This window comes from Cygnus olor, chromosome Z (assembly GCF_009769625.2).
Source record: "Cygnus olor isolate bCygOlo1 chromosome Z, bCygOlo1.pri.v2, whole genome shotgun sequence".
Taxonomy (NCBI): domain Eukaryota; kingdom Metazoa; phylum Chordata; class Aves; order Anseriformes; family Anatidae; genus Cygnus; species Cygnus olor.
The window spans coordinates 18,497,157-18,516,983 of NC_049198.1; the positions used below are offsets into that span (position 1 = coordinate 18,497,157).

A 19,827-nucleotide genomic window follows, 5' to 3' on the forward strand; every position below is an offset into this window, starting at 1 on the left:
AACCCCTCGGGAAGCAGTGGGAGATGGGTGCCGGTATTCAGGACTCGTAGAACAACACCAGATAAGCCTCTGCGTGCCCCCAGCGGGCGAGGCCCCTCTCCCAAGCCGCTCTTTGGGCCCGGGGGCCGCAGCCATGCCCCTTCTGACTGACCCGCACCCCGCTACGCCCGCCCTGCTCAGGCCGCGGCCTGGCCCAGAAGATGGCCGGCGGGCGGCGTGGCGGGTGGCGGGCGGCGGGCCACGCTCCCCGGGCGGACCGTGACGGGCCGGGACGCGGACCCCCGCCACGGCTCCCCCCGTCCCAGCCCTGCCGGTCCCGCAGGTGGGGCGGCCGGGCCGGGCGGCGGAGAGGCGGCCCCGGGGCCGGAGCGGGGGCACGGGGCGGGCGGCGGGGCCGGGCCTCCGCGCTCGGGGCGTGCCGGGGCGGGCGGGCGCCGGGTACCGGGCGGGCTCCTCGCACCGGCCGGGGCTCGACGCCGCTCCCCGGCAGCCCTGCGGCCGGCGCCGGGACGCGGCTTTTTTCTTTCTTTTTTTACAGGAAAAAACAGCGTTGCTCGCGCCGCGCCCGGCGACTTCCTATTTTGCCGCATCGCTGCGGCCGTGCCCCTCTTCCTCGCGGGGCGGCTCGGGCCGGGGCAGCCCCGGCACTGACTGCGGCCGCGGTGGAACCGCTCACGACGAGGGCTTCGACGCGATCCTGGTTTCTCTGGAGCCCACGCGACAGCAAGGATTGAAATTTCCCGGCTTGGCAGCTCGCGCTGGTGTCTTTTGGGAAGAGTTCGCGTGCTTGGCGGTGGTTTTGTTTCTGCGAGTTGTCAAAGGTAGCGTAAGCTCTTTGCCAGCTGTTGGCTGCTTAAACTGTGTGTTTGCACTCAGTTGTTCTCCAGAGAGGCGTATCGGATTAAATACTGCGGCCCCATGCCTCTTCTGTACGTGCACAGCTTCTGCCTCGTGGGAAGTGAAGTGATAGTTGTGCGTTACGCATCTGTCACAGGTATCGCCAACACGCGCTTGTGCTTAAGCTGGGGAGGCTGCATGAGGCTTCGCGTCTTTACTGGGCTGTGTGAGCGCTGTCTTTTGAGGATGGGTGTCTAAAACAGTTGAAACCAAACTTTTGATCCCTGAGAACTGAGACGCCGGGCAAAAGGATGGTTTTGTGCTCGAAGAAAGCTTCGTGTGTCAGGCGAAAGAATGGAGTGGTTAGTTTAGGTCCCTCTGTCAGAGACTAACCAGTAACAACAGACTTCAAAAGGGGGAGGGGGGAAAGAGGAGGTTTGTATCATAATGTACTGAACATCACAGTGTTGATTTATGTACAGTGATGATGTGGATCTGGTATTTATTTATTTATTTGCATGATTTGGGACTTGTAGGGAACATTTTTAATTAAAAAATGTCATGCTGGCAGGTCTCAAAATCTGTTTTTTTAAGTAGGTCCCATTGCAATTAGTTTCACACCACAGTTCTGTTTCAGCCAGCAGTTTTGACTGATATATAAAAATATTACTAGTATGAGTTTACGCTATGGGCAGTAAATGGAAGACTGGACATGCATCCTCTATGAGATGATCAGTATTAACAGGGTGAAACGGTCACCATTCAGTTGTCTCATGCAGGCTTATAATGAGATAAATACATTTGGAATCAAAGAATACAGACCATGCTTAACAGGACAAAAAACTGTCTTGGATAGACTGCCTCCTCTGTCGGGGAAAAAGGGCTAATGCTGTGCTTAGACGTACAGTAGCAGGAATTAGCAGGTAGGAGTCCTGGTAGTGATCTTAAGTTCCTTTATCAACCTAAGTGAGGAAGGCATCTGTCTGGCATCTCGCAGTGAAAAATGAAGGAATTGGTGAAGGTGGGCTGTGTAGAGGCTTCCCTGTAATGTTACACATTAACTGCATTAATGCAATGGAGCGGTAGCCCACTCCTGTAAATCCAGTGCTAACTATTCGGATATTGTGTCCACACATTAGGAAGGGTATGAAGCAATGGCGAACCTTCAAAAGAGGGTATAGAAAAATAATCAAAGGAAATGGAAAACAAACCTGTTGAAGAGGACTTAGAGTATAATACTTCCGTTTGCATAAACTTGAGATGAGTACATCTAGGTGTTTGCATGTTTGCACGAGGATATTCAGGCCAGGCAGAGTAACCTTCTTAATTGCTGAGAAAGATACGAGACAAAATAATGCATAATAATTGCCAGTATTACCAATTAATGACTAAAACCAAGAATAGGTATTACAGTGGTTGTGTAAGTGCAAAACTCATTACCAACTGTGTCTGTAAGATGGCTTTTTAATGTGTTCTAGAATATACGATTAAGTCTCTTTTTCAGAATGGCTGTTGTATGTGGGCATGTAAACATGCATGGTCACAGCCATCTTTTCTGACTGATAGTGATATTTTGTGTTCATTTTGTTTTCTCTGATTCTTGTGTTTGGGAGACCAGGATTACTTGCATTGTTACCCCTATTCTTTTAACACCAGCAGCACTGTGGTAGGATCTGCAACTTGCGGCTGTAGCTGATCCTCTGCACATTCCAGGAAAATTTTGTCTTTTTTGTAAAATAGTTGCTAACATTACTTAAGTGGACGTGGGTTTTACTCTGGAGCATCTAGAACTGATCTTAGTTTATAAGGCGAAGCTGGACAGGTGAACAAGTGCTCTGAAGAAGTACAGGAAATCTTCCCTCTTATTTTCTGACCGGCGCATATTCCTTATGAACTTGAGGTTAAAACAATTGCCAGATTTGGGAGGTAAGGAAGGGTTTTGGTTCTGGAATAGGTGGGGAAAAAAAACACTATCTTCTCTTAAGGAGAGTTATACCTTCCTTTAAAGCACAGTGCATGCATCCTTCTGCAGGGACCATCCAGATTTCTTGTCTGGTTGCTTACTATGGCACAGGCATCTCAGTCTGTCTTGTTCTCTGTTTTTCTTTGGGTCATCCTTCTTTTCTCAAGGAACGGGCACAGAGGTAACCACCCTACCTAATAACGTCTTACCAAGGTGTGACACAAAATCATGTTTCAAAGTATACTCTAACATTTGTGGCTCCCAAAAAACTCATGCTAAGGAGAAAAGTCCAGGGTCAGACCCGTGTATGAATCCTATTTAAGCCCTTGCTCGACTGTTTCTTCCTTCTCACAGGTAAAACAAAAACAAGGGATGACTGTGCAGCTACTAGATCTGCAGTTGTCTCTAGTAGTGGCCAACATTCAGTTCTGGTAGCATTGATGTCTCGGCCTTTCTTTTAGTACGCATTATCAAATCAGATATGATTATGTACTTAAAATGAAAAAAAAAAGTGCCCTTATATGTAAAATACAGAAATTAAATCTTGTTTTGTGTTTGTAGCTTTAAGCTTTTCCACTAAAATTGAAGTCTTTATTATGAGGTTTCATATATTAATATATTGACAAACAGATATTTGTTCTGCATCTGTTTTATTTAGCTCGGCATCTGTACCTAAAGATATATTTAAAGGCCTATCTGTTATATTTGTATTTGTTTAGAGAACAGTGAATTGTGTTCTACTTACTAGACACATAAGTTTTTTTTATTAGTATCAAGCTGTATTTAGGCGAATTTTGGAATTTAAAGATAACGTATAGCATTGTATATCAGAATGTGTTAATATTTAATACGCTGCTAAATAATGTTCCATACAAAAGGAAAGGGTTTATCAAGACAAGTTTTGCATCTGTAACTTCAATGTGTAGTAAACAAAATATATGTTATCAGTAGTTTTTAGCTGAACTGACCTTTCCTTGTCACTATGTCCTTCAGGGTTTTAGAACAAAAGTATCTTATCCTGTTGTGCTTTTTTGTTCTTTATTATCATTATTTAGAGGCTGAAAGAGGAAAACGTCTTTCCTGCTTTTTCAGTTTCTAGTTAACTTGCAGTTTGTAAATTAAGAAGTCATTGAACTTAATGATTACAGCCTTTGTTTCTATTCTTTTTTTTTCCACTATGACATATGTAGAACAAGTTTCTGCAGTCAGAAGTTGGCGCTGAGCTTCAAGAGGCTCTTCTCCATGTTGCTTCTTCTCTGGAAACTTACTGGTTTCTATTTTGTCAATAAATCTGTGTTATTTGAATAATACTCTGCATTTATTTTAGTAATAAGTAGTAATTTTAATGGTGATGATAGCTTTGGGTTTTAAGGCAAGTTGCCATTATTTCAAATTTAAATATGTTTGTTTTTCATCAGAAAATGTGCTTAATTACTGTTCAAGTGAAAATTTATTTAAATGTCAAAGCTGTAAGTTTTATTTTTCCTGGACTAAGGTTCAACTAACTATTTTTAGCTCAGCTGAGTACTGCAGGTTACAAAACCAGTGTGCTCAGGATCATTTACTACAGTGTTTGACATTTTCCCCATGAACGGGCTTGCCAAGGTATGATTTGTAGGGATTAGAGAGTTCAGAGAGGAAATTAACTGTCCCTCAATTCTGTTGCTTCCTCCAGTATGCTTGCATGTCATTCTCTCCTCTGACCTGTGTAGAGAAATCTATGCTTTTCCTCTTCTGATACCCACTGGTACTCACCCTTGGAACTGGTCCTGGAAGCTGATGCTTCTGCAGCCTGTTTTCTAGGAACAAGGCTGAAGTTCACATTGGGTTTATTTGCCTCAAAATGCCCTCCTTCCCTCCAGGATTTTTTAAAAACTAATAGATTTGAATAGTAGTGTTCAGGACACTGATGCTTACACCTTTTCCAAATGAATCTATTTCTTTTTTCTGTATTAATTCCAAATGAATTCACTGGGGTAGCTCATGCTAGGGCTTGGGGCAATCAGTGTTGGCTGATAGAGCAAATTCTGTCTCTTTGCATGGTAGAGCTCCTGCAATTGCTGCTAAAGACTGAATAAAAGACTACACTCACTATTCAGTTTTTGTTGTCAGTTGCTAAGAGTGCTGTATATATACCTAGTGGGAAAGGACACTCTGTTAGGTTCCAACAAAAACATTAGAAATTCTTGAAGACTACTGGGCTTATGTTTTATGCAGGCTAAAGAAATACTGCTGGTTCCACTTACAAATGTACCATGTTCTTTATGCATGGCACAGCAGCTACATTGCATACAGAAGTATGTGTTTGTGTAGTTAAAAATAATCTCAGAATTAGGTTTGAGTGGAAGAAACTTTCCCATCCTGAAAAATGGGAAAGAGGAGGAGGAGAGGAAAGATGGTGAAGGGCCTAGAGGGGAAGACGTACGAGGAGCGGCTGAGGTCACTGGGCCTGTTCAGCCTGGAGAAGAGGAGGCTGAGGGGGGACCTCATCGCAGTCTACAACTTCCTCGCGAGGGGGAGTGGAAAGGCAGGTGACCTATTCTCCGTTATCACCAGTGACAGGACCCGTGGGAACGGCGTTAAGCTGAGGCAGGGGAAGTTTAGGCTGGACATCAGGAAGAGGTTCTTCACCGAGAGGGTGGTCGCACACTGGAACAGGCTCCCCAGGGAAGTAGTCACTGCACCAAGCCTGTCTGAATTTAAGAAGAGATTGGACTGTGCACTGAGTCACATGGTCTAAACTTTTGGGCAGACCTGTGCAGTGCCAGGAGTTGGACTCGATGATCCTTATGGGTCCCTTCCTACTCGGGATATTCTATGATTCTATGAAAGTTGATCGAGAAACAGCTCTACATAGAAAATGTAATGAGAAGTTGGTTAGGGTCATTTTTTCTTCTGACTTATTTATATTTTTAAACCATAATAATTCCAAATAACTTAAATTTCAAAATGAAAAATGGAAGAACAGTTGTTTTGGTGTTGAGGCAGCCTTTTTTCATCAATAATATTACCTTTTAAAAAAATACCTTCATTGTGATTTCCTCTTCCTGCAAGAAATCTTGATTTGATTAATAGAGTTTTTAAATAGCTCTTGTTGAAGAAAATGGTTCTGCTCATGCAGTTTGTTTACTCATCTGATTTTAGCTTCTCTAGGTATCTTTCACAGACTTACAGAATGGCTGAGGCTGGCAGGGATCTCTGGGCCCGTCTGGCCCAACCCCTGTCCAAGCAGAGACACCCAGAGCAGGCTCTTCCAGGGCCAAGTCCAAGTGGCTTTTGGAGATCTCCAAGGAGGAGACCCCACAGCCTGTCTGGGCAGCCTGTGCCAGGGCTCCTTCAACCGCACAGCGTGGGAGGAGGTGCTGCCTGATGTTTGGAAGGAACCTCTTGCATTGAAGTTTGTGCCCCTTGCCACTTGTCCTGGCACTGGGCACCACTGAAAAGAGCCTGGACCTGTTCTCTTTGCACCCTCTCTTCAAGTGTTTATGTATATTGATGAGATCCCTCTGAGCCTCCTCTTCTCCAAGCGAAGCAGTTCTAGCTGTAAAAGAGGTGCTCAGTCCCTTCATCGTCTTCATGGCCTTTTGTTACACCCCTTCCAGTATTTCTGTTTCCCTTGCACTGGGGAGCCCAGAACTGGACACAGTACTCCTCTGGGGTGGCTGCCCAGTGCTGAATGTAGTGGAGGGATCACCTCCCTTGACCTGCTGGCAATACTTTGCCTAGTGTGAGCCAAGTTACCGTCAGCCTTCTTTGTGGCACCTTGCTGGCTTACGTTCAGCTTGGTGTCCACCAGGACCCCCAGGTCCTTTCCTACAGAGCTGCTTCCCAGCTGGGAGGCCCCCAGCCCATGTGGGTGCCTGGGGATGCTACTCCCCAGGTGCAGGACTCTGCACTCCTCCTTGTTGAACTTCATGAGGTTTTTGTCAGCCTACCTGACCACCTGTCCAGCCTGTCAGGGTCTGTCTGGATGATGCGTGACTCTGCTCTATCAGCCCCTCCTCCCAGTTTTGTGTCACGTGCTTTCAGCACTTCTGAATTTATGGTGTGACTTCTCCATCACCAGACCATTCTTAGTACACTTTTACGTGTGCAATTTCTTAAACAAATAAACAGCTAAAGACCTATTTAGTCATGTATGATTGCCACATAAGATGGGAAGGGATGTAACCTGCTGAGTCACTTTCTGGTTTCTGGCATGCAGTAGTTAGCGACTTGCACGTCAAATAACTGGCTGCCAATGGTACTCGTAGAAGGTGGAAGGGTAGCATCAGGACTGAACCAAATTAACAGAAGAAGAAATGGGAAGAAATGCCTTGGAGATCTCTCTCCCTAGGCCCCGTGCAGTTCTCTATTTAGGCAAATCAGATGATCTTCAGGTCATATAGTAAGTCACATTTGCTACCTTAGCAAAAACATATGTGTATATATACATATATATATATTTTTTTTTCTCTTTTACCAAGCGGAAATGACTGCGTAGAAACCACTAGGAAAAAAGAGAAAAACTGGTGAGGGTAGAGGACAAGGAGATCACTGAGAATGGATGGGATATTTGATCTTTGTTTAAGCTTTTGGGTAGGCACATGGAACCAGAGTTTTTTGAAGGCTTGTAACTAGGCTTGTGGCTGGATTTGCCATGCCTGGGCTTCTTAGTGCTGCCCTCCATTGTAGTGGAGTATTTGGTGGTATGGGATGTTTTTGGAACAAGCATAACTCAGAAATGGTTTTGACTTTTCTATGCTTTTGCGTTCTGATTCCTTGCTAAAAAAGTATGGGATTGCTGGAGCAAGTCAAAAGACTGGTCAAAAAGTGTTTTCCCTATTATTGGAAATAGCTGAATTATTCTGGCTGAAAGGCCGCCTCTTCTATCTCGTCCCTTCAAAAATAGAGAACCAGCATGTAAGATTTCAGCAGAAACTGTTAGGTTTTTGTGAAATTTTAAGGAAAGAAAATAGGTTTTTAGAGTGGGAAGTGTGTGACAGACTTATGAAGCTTTTTCTTTTTTCCCCATTTTTTTTTAATATGTCAGATTGTTTGGCATCTCCTTGCAAGAGTTTTTGAACCCTTTGAATTGTTTTATGTTTTTACCAAGTTGGTCCTTTTGCTCATACTGTCTTTTCATTTTTATCACAAAACGTCTGGACATGGTCCAGTAATTTCCAGAAGAAGAGTCAGTTGGTGCTCCCAGATAAAGTCAAGTGTCCATGTCAACTTACCATTGCTTTTTTTGCACCATCTTCTGTTGAAATGGACTGTTAATTTTATTAAAAACTTCTTGTAAATTGTTCCTTTCCTAAATTGGAAGGGATTGTGTTCTGTAATGCTTTACTAATTGTTTTGTTTACTTGTTTATGTAAGTTAAACAATTAAAAATTACAACTAAACAATTAAAAATGTTTAATTTACTAATGCTAATTGTTTGCATGCCCCTTTTGGGGAGAACCAAGATATTGTTTTGGTCTTGGCATTAGCTGAAATATATTTTGAGTAGGCCACAGATAAGAAAACCTATGACCATTTCTTACATAGAGCAGTGAATTCACGTTCAGTCTAGACAGTTGCTTTGTGGTGACAATTGTATCCTCTCTTTTTTCTTGATTCTTTCATAGGAAAAAAATGTTTTGAACTGTTGGTTTTATTTCATGAAGTCTTTGCAACATAGAATACGTGTTGAGCTTTTGTTGCAGGTTGCTAGTAGTTAAGACTGCAAAAAAGAATAATAGAGCTTTATTATGTTAAATGCCATAAGCTCTTTCCTGTGAACAGTTATACATGCTTATCTTCGCATGCCACACACAGGATTTGGTGTTCTCATGAATGAGCATTTCCTCCAAGATTAAAGCCATATTCATGGAGCTGCTACAAAACATTTTATTTAACTACCTAATAAGATGATGTACTTCTTGAAGCAGAAAAAAGTACTTACGCCAGTGCAGCATCTGTAACCCATTATTGCGTGAAGTTGATTTCTCTTGGGCTTACCCTTCCTACTCTGCCATAGCTTTGATTAGGCACATCTTGTACGGCTCTTGATTATTTTGCTCAGTTTTGTTGATATCACTAATCATTTTTGAAGTGTTAGTTTCTCTGCAACCACTGGTCTAGCTCATAAAGTACCGACTGCATCACTGTTTACCACAAAGGTATGGTAGTCTTTGGTTCATGTTCCTATGAATTTGGTAAAGCCTTTTTTGCAGTCATCTGACCATTATGATTTTCCTTTATTTTTGAACGGAATGTAGTTTTCTTGTAGACGTTTTAAAAGAATTAGCCTTGCTAAATGTCTCTCCGCAGAAGATAGCTAGGCAGGCTGAATTTCAAACAGACACAAAGGCACTTCTCAACCATTCTTTACACTGCCATTGGAAGGCAGACTGGATCACCCCCAGAAGGATTTCAGGTGTGCTTACCTGTCTCTTCTTCATGGAAAAACTCAAGCACTTACCTTAGGAAAACTGCATCAAATTTCTCTCATTGTGCAGGAAACTAACACTTAGATAAAGCAAACTTGAATCCAAGTGAGTCGTCATTAACTCTGACACAAATGTTTGCAAAGTATTAAAGTTACAGGGACACCTTTACTTGAAGTATATTATTTTTATGTGTGTATTCCTTATTTTTTATGACAGTGTTTCCTGCCCGTAGTTTATGAAAAGGAAATGTTCAGCTGTTGGATTTGGATGTTCATCTTGCTCTGCGGAAGTTCTATAGCAGGTGTGTTTCTTTATTATTAGCACTTGTCTTGCCATAAGAAAATTTTCTGAAAGGTGTCTTTCACCAAGTAAAATTTCCAAGCATTATTAAAATGAAAAAAAAAAATAGAACCATACTGTACACATTAAGTAGCATACAATATAGTGTGAAAAATTAATTTATAGCATTCTTGATCTCTTTGTGGAATGTAAATTATGATTGTTGCAGCCTGGATTTGTTTTCTTTTGTGTTTTTAAAAAAGAATATTTTAAAGCTAACCCGGGTAACTGTTTCTCTGCTGCACAGGATATAGGAGGAGACTGCATTAGAAAGTCATACCATACATAGTTCAATTCTTGTTGGGTTGTCAAGACTGTTAACTTTGGAGATCTGTAAATGGAACAAATTAATATTTATGTAACACGTGAGCACTAAAAGAGCAGTGAATGTGTGCTGCTTCGGTACACGTTTAGGTCACGTATTATTTTTTCATAAAATTCATGCAACGACTACTAACATTCTTATATTATCCCTAATTTTACAAGTTACTTAACAGTATGTGAATGTCATTTTTAAAATAAATTTGGCAGCTCCACAGTCAGTTTAAGCTTGCATAACTGCTGAAGCTGGGGGAAACGCAGTAGTCCTGCTCACCTTCTACCTCTGGATCTACATCTCCTTCCATTGCAGTGCTTGTTTGTATGGCTGGTTTTGAAGTGGTTACAAAACTGATCTGCATGGAAAACTACATACGTTTTTGCCAAGCTCTTATTTTTCATTTGTTTCAGTTTCCCTATAGTTCTCTTACACAGTTATGCTTTCTGACGTGGGAAGGGAGTAACACCAGAGTGAATAGATGACATGGGGATTAAAAATGCTGCTTGTGACAACAGTGGCACTTTATACTGACTAAGTTGAATAGTATAGGTTAGAAAAGGAAATCACAGGGCCAGACTGAAATAACGACTGTTTGACGGTAATTGACAATTCAATGCAATTTGTCACATACAATTTAACACACAACAGTAGTGTATTACATAATGGCATCTCAAATTGTTTGGGGATTACATGGAAGAGGGGATTCATATGTTTGTAGAAGCTTGAACTATATGAAGCAGGGCAGCTGAATGCTTACATGTGATACACAGGAAACTGTGTAGCAGTATGCAAAATAAACAATATTATGTTTTACTTAATTTGAAATTAAAATAAATTACTTTGAAACAAAAAGACAGCAAAAAGACAGAAATCAAGTCACATAAGGGTTAAAATACACCAGGAGAGAATTAACAGAAAACAAGGAAGAAAGTTTAATATTTGGTTCCCTTTAATTTCTTAATTCCAGAAAAAAACAAAACAAAACAAACTATCTCTGAAAGATTTTTTTTATCTCTGAAAGATGTTTTTTTTTTGTTTTTATATAACAGATTTATTTATGAAATTTGGCTCCAAGAAATAAGTAGCAACAGTAAAATATATAAAATAGCTCCTTGCAGGATTCCTTTGGGTGATTCTTACATTCTTTGAGTTCTCTTTGAGAACTTTGAGTTCATTCATTCACCCTCCTTCTGTGTTTTCCTATTATGTATATTTTGCGTACAATTCCTGCACTGTGTTTGAGATTTTAAATTCTGTGAAGGGTAAAGTCCTAATGAAACATTGAAATATACTGCAGCCTGCTTATAGATTTTAAACTTAACAGTTTGATGTACTTTCTGACATACTCATTAGTAATGATATGAAATTGCAGGTGTACTTTTTATATATAGGAATGTTTTTAAAAAACATTTAAATGGCAACAGCCTCTTTTCTTCATTTACTTCTATTAAAGGACATATGAGTTGAAATTTCTCCACTCTATCTGGGAAGTTATGGAAATCTAATTAAATGATGTGTAGACATATGTTGATGGCAAAATAAGGTAGCATTTTTCCACAGGTATTTTGAAAGAGTCTAGGTAATGTGATGTCTTTAATTTTGCTTTTAGATGAAAACTCTATCAGAGATGCTGACATTTTTCCTTCATCTCCTGAAATTGAAAGAGGATCCACCCTGAAACTATTCTGTGTTCTTGGAAAACACTATACGCCTCAAAGAAATGCAAGCCACATAATCTGGAAATTGAATCGTGAATTGATTGCTCAGGAAAACTATAACATTGTGAATGAGACTGTATCTAGTGTAATCATCCATAATTTCACTTACAACAAAGCACATGTGAAATGTTTCATCAAGTACTTAGGCAAAGAACAACTTTTGGTTCACACTGAAGTTAAATCTGGCTGTAAGTAGAAATATGGGACAAAAATTTTTAATATTTTTGAGTAACTTACTGTCGGATCTTTTTTTTAGAACTAGTTTTGTTTGTTTGCTTGTTTTTTAGCTTGGGGCATTACAAGACCTGTATCCAAGTACCTTTTTTTTTTTCTTTTTTTCTTTTTTTTCTAAACTAAAGCATGAGATTTCTGGCAATCCTTATTGATGCTAGTCCATAACCTCTCTGAGCCTGACTTGACCAGCTAAAGCAGTGGGCGTTTTCTGTTGAATTCAGAGACTACTAGATCCTTCTCTTTGGTTACTTCTCATGTCTAGCCTAGCCAACTTAAGCTTTCTCAAGGGATGATTTCCTTTCTAATCCTGTGTTCCAGAAAAATTATAATCATAGTCTCATCTGGAGAAAGTTGCAGGATAAATATAAGTACTACTTTTCTATTTTATTGAGCAGGTTAAGTCCATGTTATACTAATGCCTGCATGGGGATCCCATTCTAGTAAGGAAGCAGTAAATGCAGAGAAATAAACCCCCAGAATAAAGAACAGCAGAAAATATTACCTGTTTACAAAGTGAAGTGTGCTGTAAGCTTGTCAGCAAAAGGAAGATCTTTTTAAGAAATGTGCTAGGTAGAACAGAAAAGTATTATTTTACAGAAATGGCTTCTTCAATCCGTTTATTTCAGTGGGAGTTCTCTTCCTTTCAACTCCCATTTCTTCTAGTGATTGAAGAAGTCTGTGTTTAAGGCAGGTATCTTTGAGGGTGTTACATTTTTATGGATTGTTTCCTTTGTGCCATCTTGCTTGTAAGTGAAATTAGTGGTTGCTTCAGTGTCACATAGATACATTTCCCAGGAAGTTGTCTTCTGCAGTCTGAGGCCATGCAGGCTTCTCAGTTTAGCAGTTTTAATAAGGTATGTGGCTAGGTATTCTAGGAAGGAACCAAGGGGATCTTTATCTTTCAGACAATGCTGGTACATTTTTGCTGTTTCTTTGTTTTCCTGCTACTGGCTGGGCTGGTGCTTAGCTACAGACACTTTACAGGGAGTGTGCTTAGATGTTCAGGACAAAACAAATTTTGGTTTGATATAAGATGTTTAATGAGTTACTATAAACTATACTATGAGTTACCAGGCCCATTCAGTTAAGTACTTCTGAGAATTAGTTGGAGCCAGTCTCCCTGCCTCCCTGGGGAAAGAAGGAATGGTTTTGGTTTTGTGAAGAGTTTTGAGGGCAATAAGAAAAAAAAATGGAGTTCTGTGGAAGCCACATAGTGAAGATTGGCCTTCTGACTAATATAGGAAGTTTTATATATTAAAGTTGTTTATATTTATAATTTTTTCTCCTTGGTCATTGTAGTTCCACCAGACACACCAGGAAATATTTCCTGCATTTATTACTTTAATGTTGAACTTACCTGCAACTGGACTTCAGGAAGAGAAACAAATCTTACAACAATCTATACTCTTTACAGAAAAATGTAAGTATTGGATGTATCAGGAACTGGGATGCTGGGGTAAGACTGCTAGCTCCCTCCCCATCATATCCTCACTTCTGTTTAAAGTAAACCTGGAAGCATCATCTAGTTCAGTGTCGTGGCATTCCTCAGTAAGCACAATTAATTTTGTAGTGATAATGGTTAAAAAAGTTACAACCTGATACTGTTCTAGTGCTCTGTATAAACATAATGAACATTTTTAACTCAATACTCAGTACAAAAATATTTGTTGGAATTGACGTTCCCTTGTTTCCTTGAAGTACCATTATTAATTAGGTCAAACTGGGTAAGCCTAGGTACAAATATAATCTTTTAGGATATTCTACTGCTGAGTCAGAATGGAGGCACATAGTTGGACTGTAACCGAGAAACTTATTAACAGTCCTTGCTTTGAATGGGGAAAGATGCCTTCTTCCCCTACTTTAAACAATTCCCACTTAAAACCATTAAAGCCCCTGTTGTTCTGTCTAGTAATAACATATACAACAGTTTGTACTAAGGTGTTGCACGTAGGGATATTTTAGAATTTATTTATTTTAGATTAAATAAGTTTTCAAGGTGCTTTTCTAATTTGAAGCATTTTGTGTGGTATAGTACTCTAAAATATAGTGATTGACAACCATACTTCTCATCTGAAGGCCATTTTAGGGTAGGGAAAAAAATCAGAACTGTGCAAGTATAATGACAAGCAACAGCAATAGTGTTTGATGGCATTAGGCTTTAACCTAGTAGTCTTTGGAGTCATACCGTCTCAGTGAAAGAATCAAGAGTTGTCCTTTTTGGTTTGCTCATATCTGGGGATTTGCATTTACAAATACAAGTTATGCAGTCTTGTGCTTTTTAGTATCTTCACAACCCCACTATGGGAGGAGTTATTTGATTCTTTCAATTTTTGTGAAATTTTAGATTTTGCTTAGTAGCTTACTTTTTCATAAGTTACTGTGAAAATAGTGAAATCACTGTTGTTTCAAGGCAAATCTCAGATACAGTTTTGAAGGTGACAGCACAGATTTTATCAAATATACTTGTCAATGTGTTTTTCATAATACTGCTGCTTGAGGCTGTAGATAATATGTTTGCATGAATAGTTTTCTAAAATGCTTAAGATGTCCTTGAGAAATGGAAGGAATGTAGGCTCCAAAGGAAATACTTTCTTATTGTAAGTTATTTTAGCATATTACATTATTTTTATGCAAATGGAAGGACAGGAAAATATCTTTAGTTTTGTCTCTACTTCAGGCTCGACATTTTAGTCCACCTTCGTTAGGTAGAACTTCCTACTGCTTCTCGTGTTTCTATGTTTTGTAACAGTTGAACGTGTGAAACCATAAACTGTGCCAGCTGTTAAAAAGAAGTATTGATACTGTTCCTTCCTGTACCGGCACAATTTTTTCTTCAACCGCACAGTGAATTGCAGGTCTATTTCCAGTAAAATCTAACCATTAATTTTAATCTAGATCTATTTCCCTGTTTGTTTTACTATATGACTACTGTGGTGGTTTTACCCAGCTGGGCAGCTAAACTCCACCACAACCACTCTCTCACTCCCCCTCCTCAAATGGAAAGGGGGTGAAAATATGATGACAAGTGGATCAAGGGTTGAGATAAGGACGGGGAGATCACTCAACAGTTATCATCGTGGGCAAAACAGACTCGGCACAGGGAGACTGACTTACTACCTATTACTAACAAGCAAGAGAAAGCAGTGAGAAACTAAAAGCAAACCATAAATGCCTTTCCCTATCCACCCTTTTCCACTTTCTCCCCCCAAGCAGTGCAGGGAACAGGGAATGGGGGCTGCGGTCAGTCCCTGAGGCTTCATCTCCGCCATTCCTTCTTGGTCCCTATGTGCCCCTGCTCCATGTGGGGTCCCTCCCACGGGATGCCGTCCTTCCCGAACTGAGCCTGCGGGGGCTGCCCACAGGCAGCAGCTCTTCAAGACCTGCTCCCACATGGCTCCGTACCACGGGGTCCGTCCCCCAGGAGCAAACTGCTCCAGCACCAGTCCAGCAGCTCCCCCCAGGCCCCCTGCTCCTGCGTGGGCTCCTCTCCACGGGCTGCAGCTCCGGCCCGGGGCCTGCTCCTGCGGGGGCTCTCCATGGGCCGCAGCCTCCTCCAGGCCACATCCACCTGCTCCAGCGGGGGCTCCTCCACGGGCTGCAGCGTGGAGATCTGCTCCGTGTGGGACCCATGGGCTGCAGGGGGACAGCCTGCTCCACCAGGGGCCTCTCCACAGGCCGCAGGGGAACTGCTGCTGCATGCCTGGAGCACCTCCTGCCCTCCTGCTGCACTCACCTGCGGGTCTGCAGGGCTGCTTCTCTGGTTCTCTCACATTTCTCATCCCTCTCTCCCAGATGCTGTTGCACAGCAGTTTTTGGTTTTGTTGATCACCCCCCCCCGCCCCGCTTTCTTCAGTCTTCCCTCCCAGAGGCCCAAGCAGTGTCACTCATGGCTCATCTCTGGCCAGCAGCAGGTCTGCATGCTGTCTCATAGCTGTATCATGAGGCATGTGTTCCTAGCTGTGTCTACATACATATTGTTAAAGGAGGTCTTGTGTGGAGTGACTTGATTATTTCACTGCTCTTTGATTTTAATCTAAAATAATAATAACCTATGAATCCCCCATTAAGTCATTTTTACTTTTCATTACTGCTTGCTGGAATTTGTCTTACTAATGACAATTAAAGCTGAGTCCTTGTGGGCTATACATATGCATTATTTATTGAGTTTAATTTTTATAGAGTGAATGCAAGAGCTGTGCAGTTAGGAAAGAGCATTTGTTTGCACACATGTATTACCTAGGGAGGTTTTTAGTATTAAAGTCCTGCAGCCTCAAAAACATATAATAATTAATTCCTAACCTAAAAATCAGATTTATTCTGAGAAAATCTTCTAACGGCTAACTCCTGCTATTTTTCTCTCTTAATTTTAGTAAGAATAAGCAAGGTCTGATTATGCCGGACTCAGAGCTCTCCAGCTGCCGAAGCAAAACCGAGTCATGCTCATTTCGTCACCCAAATACTCCGTTTAGTAATTCTTTTTGTTTTCAAGTGAAAGCTCAAAATGTTTTGGGTGAAGCTTCATCAGACTGTGTTCCTATAGCTATGGAAAACATAGGTAATTAAAAAAACGTTAAGTAAAGATAACAACACAGATTATGTTGAAATGGTGGCACCTTCACAATTCTTTTTCCGTTTCTGTAAAATATGGCCTAAAGGTCTCTGGGACAAATTCTGTATGTTAAGTTAGTTTTTGTAGAATGAAAATATGAAAATATATTTTTTTCAATTTAAGTTTTGAAACAATTATTCAGGTTTCATTTGTTTTTAAATCGGTTTGCTTTTAAAGTACCATCTCATTTTAATTGCTAGTTAAAATTCATAGAATCATAGAATATCTGAGGTTGGAAGAGACACACATGAATAATCAAGTCCAACTCCTGGCTCCACCCAGGACTACCTAAAAAATTAAACTATAAAATTACAAAGTTTCTGAAATTAAGTGCATTATTAAGTACATAAAATGTTTTATTCCTCCCAGTTTTTATTTTGTTAAAATCTGGGTGCTTCCAATTTAGTGAAGCAGATCTCCCATTATATTTTAACTGTTTGCATTTAATATGTAAGATTCTTTGAACTGCTTGGAACAGGCAGCAATTTTCAGCAGTTTCTTGGACTTACCAAGAGGTGATCAAAATGATACAGTTGTAGTCATAGCATGGAGTAGGTACCTCAACAATGTTTTAGCTAATGTCTGCAGTAGCCATTGTAAATTACAAAGTTTTTAAATTATTAACAAGTGAAGGCTTTATACTAAAATTCTGTGTCAAATAAGTGGTATTTGGACTGTGTGTATTTTTGAGTGGTACTAGATGTCAGCGCAGTATTTGGCTGTAAATGAATCATATCCTATTTGCAGATCTGTCCATCATTTATTCTGCTGTTCTACTTTCTGGTTAGGAAAAATAAATAAATCACCTATGATTCTATTCTGTAATTCCTGGAAGCAACGGTACTATTTTGTCTGTCTCTTCTCCCTCTGTGCTTTGCTGCATTTTCTTCTATTCATTTTGGTAGAGTTGATTGAGATTTTGATATCAGATGGGTAAGGTCAGCATCGTCACTCTTCCCTGCAACAATGCACATCCCTCTAAAGTCTTTCTTTTCCTGATGCATGTAGCAGGTTGTGGAGTTGCATTTGATTTGCTGGCTCATGTGAGACATTGGTATCGAGGGTGAAGCTAGACTGACTCCCAGCTAGAAGGCTTTTTCTGAGCTGTACTGTGTATAATATAAGCACAGTAACAATACTATGCTTCTGCTTGGACCCTGTATGTTACATTCAGCTCCTCAGTGCTTTACAGGTGTCCATGAAACAGCTGTGTGTACTGCACAAGAAGTTGAATGAGGCGCAAGTTTTAACTATATTAAAGTGTAAAGAACAGCCAGTTATCCTAGAATCAGTGCAAAGAGCTCAAAAGGCTTAATAGTGCGCTTTCAGAGGAAGCCAGTAAAACGCTTTTAATTGAGTGTTTTTGGTGCAGCACTCTGTCAGCTCTCCAGCCCTGTTCAAGCCTGCTGTGGCTTCTTGTCACTTTTCATATCCTCTGTACCAGCCATCTCTTTTCTCAGTGCTAATCCTTTTCCCATTGTCTCCTTCACATTACTGCACCTTCAAATCCTTTTCAGCTGAACTCTTCCCTCATCTGTAATTAGGGCATGACCTTAGCATTCCAGCCCCACTTCTTTTCTTCTCCCTGCTGTTGTCTTTGAGAAGAGACTCTGGTAGTGTTCTTCAGCACTGATACAGACAGAAGAAATCTGCGCATCTATTTGAGAGTGCGTTTGTCAGCATGAAATTAGTTGTGTGCAATCTCGCTTATAGATAACTTCCCATATGCAGAGTTAAGTCTGTAGAATCATATGTGAATATGTGAAATCAATATGTGAATATCATATGTGAATATCGTGTGAATTCTCTGCTGGAATGTACATTACTGGAAAAGTAGTTAAACTTCTTGGAATGCATGTAGACCAATTCTGAACTTGTATATAACCCTTTTCACCTGTTAATACTTTTCTTTCTTAATTCTAGAGAAATTTGAACCTCCTGAAATACTTTCCATAAAAAAAGTTGCTGGTATAAAGCAGTTGCTTACAGTAACCTGGAAAATACCTGAGGATATTATACCTGCACAATATTTAAATTGCCAGGTTCGATATAGAAACTTGTATTCAAACTCTTCGGTAAGCTGCTTACATTTTCTTCTGAATGTGGACTTTGTATTTGTCCACAAATAGCTTTGTGGACAAAGCTGTTTGTAAAAGAGGGAAGAAGTAATTGGATATAATGATAAAAGCTTGTCACTTCAATGGAGCATAATTAGATATACAAGATCTTAGGTTTATTGTTTTGTTATCTATTGTTTTGTTATCTATTGTTTATTGTTTTGTTATCTAGGATTAATTTTCTCTCCTTTTGGTCAACGTCTGTTTTGGTACATACCATACTTCTGAATATTTCTGTGAAAGGCTAAGGTGTGACCTGTTAAACACAATTGGTGAAATTATTTTATTTTCCTGTTTCATCCTGATGATGAAAACAGCGTTTACTCCCAGCTGTAATAGTTGAATCAGAGTAAGAGGGACTAATTATATATTAATTTTCAAGTAAATTCAAGTATAAGTTTTGCAAGATAGAAAATGAGGGAAGTTATTTTTCTGAATCTACCTTTCTGACACTTAAATGAAGGAGTGTTGTAAGAAAACATAATCTTATTTAGACTATGGCTTCTTTCAGATGGATTATTCCAATCCTTCTCAGCATGGAAGTGAATCCATTTGCAGTCATACTATTTCCTATTTCAAATTTAAGAATAAGTCAGGTTCTTTGACTTTTTTTTTAAGCTCGTTAAACTGAGGTGCCTTTCTTGGCCTTGTTTATTAATTTATTTTTAACATATTATACATTTAATTCTGGGAGAGGAGAAGAAATCACCACGGTAACTAATCGTAGTTGTCAGACCTAAAGTTCCTGATGCTAAAATGCTTTTTAATTAGCATCCTCCCCATGTTCTTATGGCAAACATTTTTACTGTAGATATGACACATTAGTTGCTGGACTGAGAATATAATGTCCTGAATGATCTGATGGGCAGAATGCCTTAGGTTTACAGTGGATGTTAGAAACTAAATTAAAATTTATTTAAAAGATCTATTCAAGACGTTCATCCCTTTAAAGCCAAGACACTCCTGTCCTTGTGATGCTTACATTCACGTGGGATTCTTCACACATGTTGAAAACGTTCATGTTTTTTGCTAAGTTACGTGCTTATTGTATGTTGTGTCTATTTGTCACCACTTCCATAAGAAATAACCTGTCTACTTTTCATTATCAAATACAGTCTACATATATTTTCTTCTTCAAAACTTGCATCTGCTTTTTTCCTTAGGTGAGTTAGAGAAAAAAAGATAGTAGCCATAATCACTAAAGCCAAAAATTTCAATGAATTTACTTTTGTAGATCTTAGGCAAGCACAATTCATAGTTTTGTCTGTAGTCAAT

The 19,827-nt window shown here is 40.1% G+C and overlaps 1 protein-coding gene across 4 annotated transcripts in view; it reads left to right on the plus strand.

Moving 5' to 3' along the window:
• The first annotated feature begins 235 nt into the window (after nucleotides 1-235).
• The window catches only part of IL31RA (interleukin 31 receptor A), a 36,683-nt gene continuing 17,091 nt past the window's right edge, over nucleotides 236-19,827 (plus strand). For 2 of the 4 annotated variants that reach the window (XM_040542293.1, XM_040542294.1), the window contains exons 1-6: nucleotides 416-821; nucleotides 9,433-9,517; nucleotides 11,484-11,780; nucleotides 13,126-13,246; nucleotides 16,197-16,381; nucleotides 18,359-18,510. In XM_040542293.1, the coding sequence (XP_040398227.1) occupies nucleotides 9,463-9,517; nucleotides 11,484-11,780; nucleotides 13,126-13,246; nucleotides 16,197-16,381; nucleotides 18,359-18,510 (810 nt within the window). In that variant the 5' untranslated portion in view covers nucleotides 416-821; nucleotides 9,433-9,462. Of the gene's footprint in view, nucleotides 323-405; nucleotides 822-9,432; nucleotides 9,518-11,483; nucleotides 11,781-13,125; nucleotides 13,247-16,196; nucleotides 16,382-18,358; nucleotides 18,511-19,827 lie in introns of those variants that run through there. The other 2 variants (XM_040542291.1, XM_040542292.1) reach the window with 2 other exon arrangements.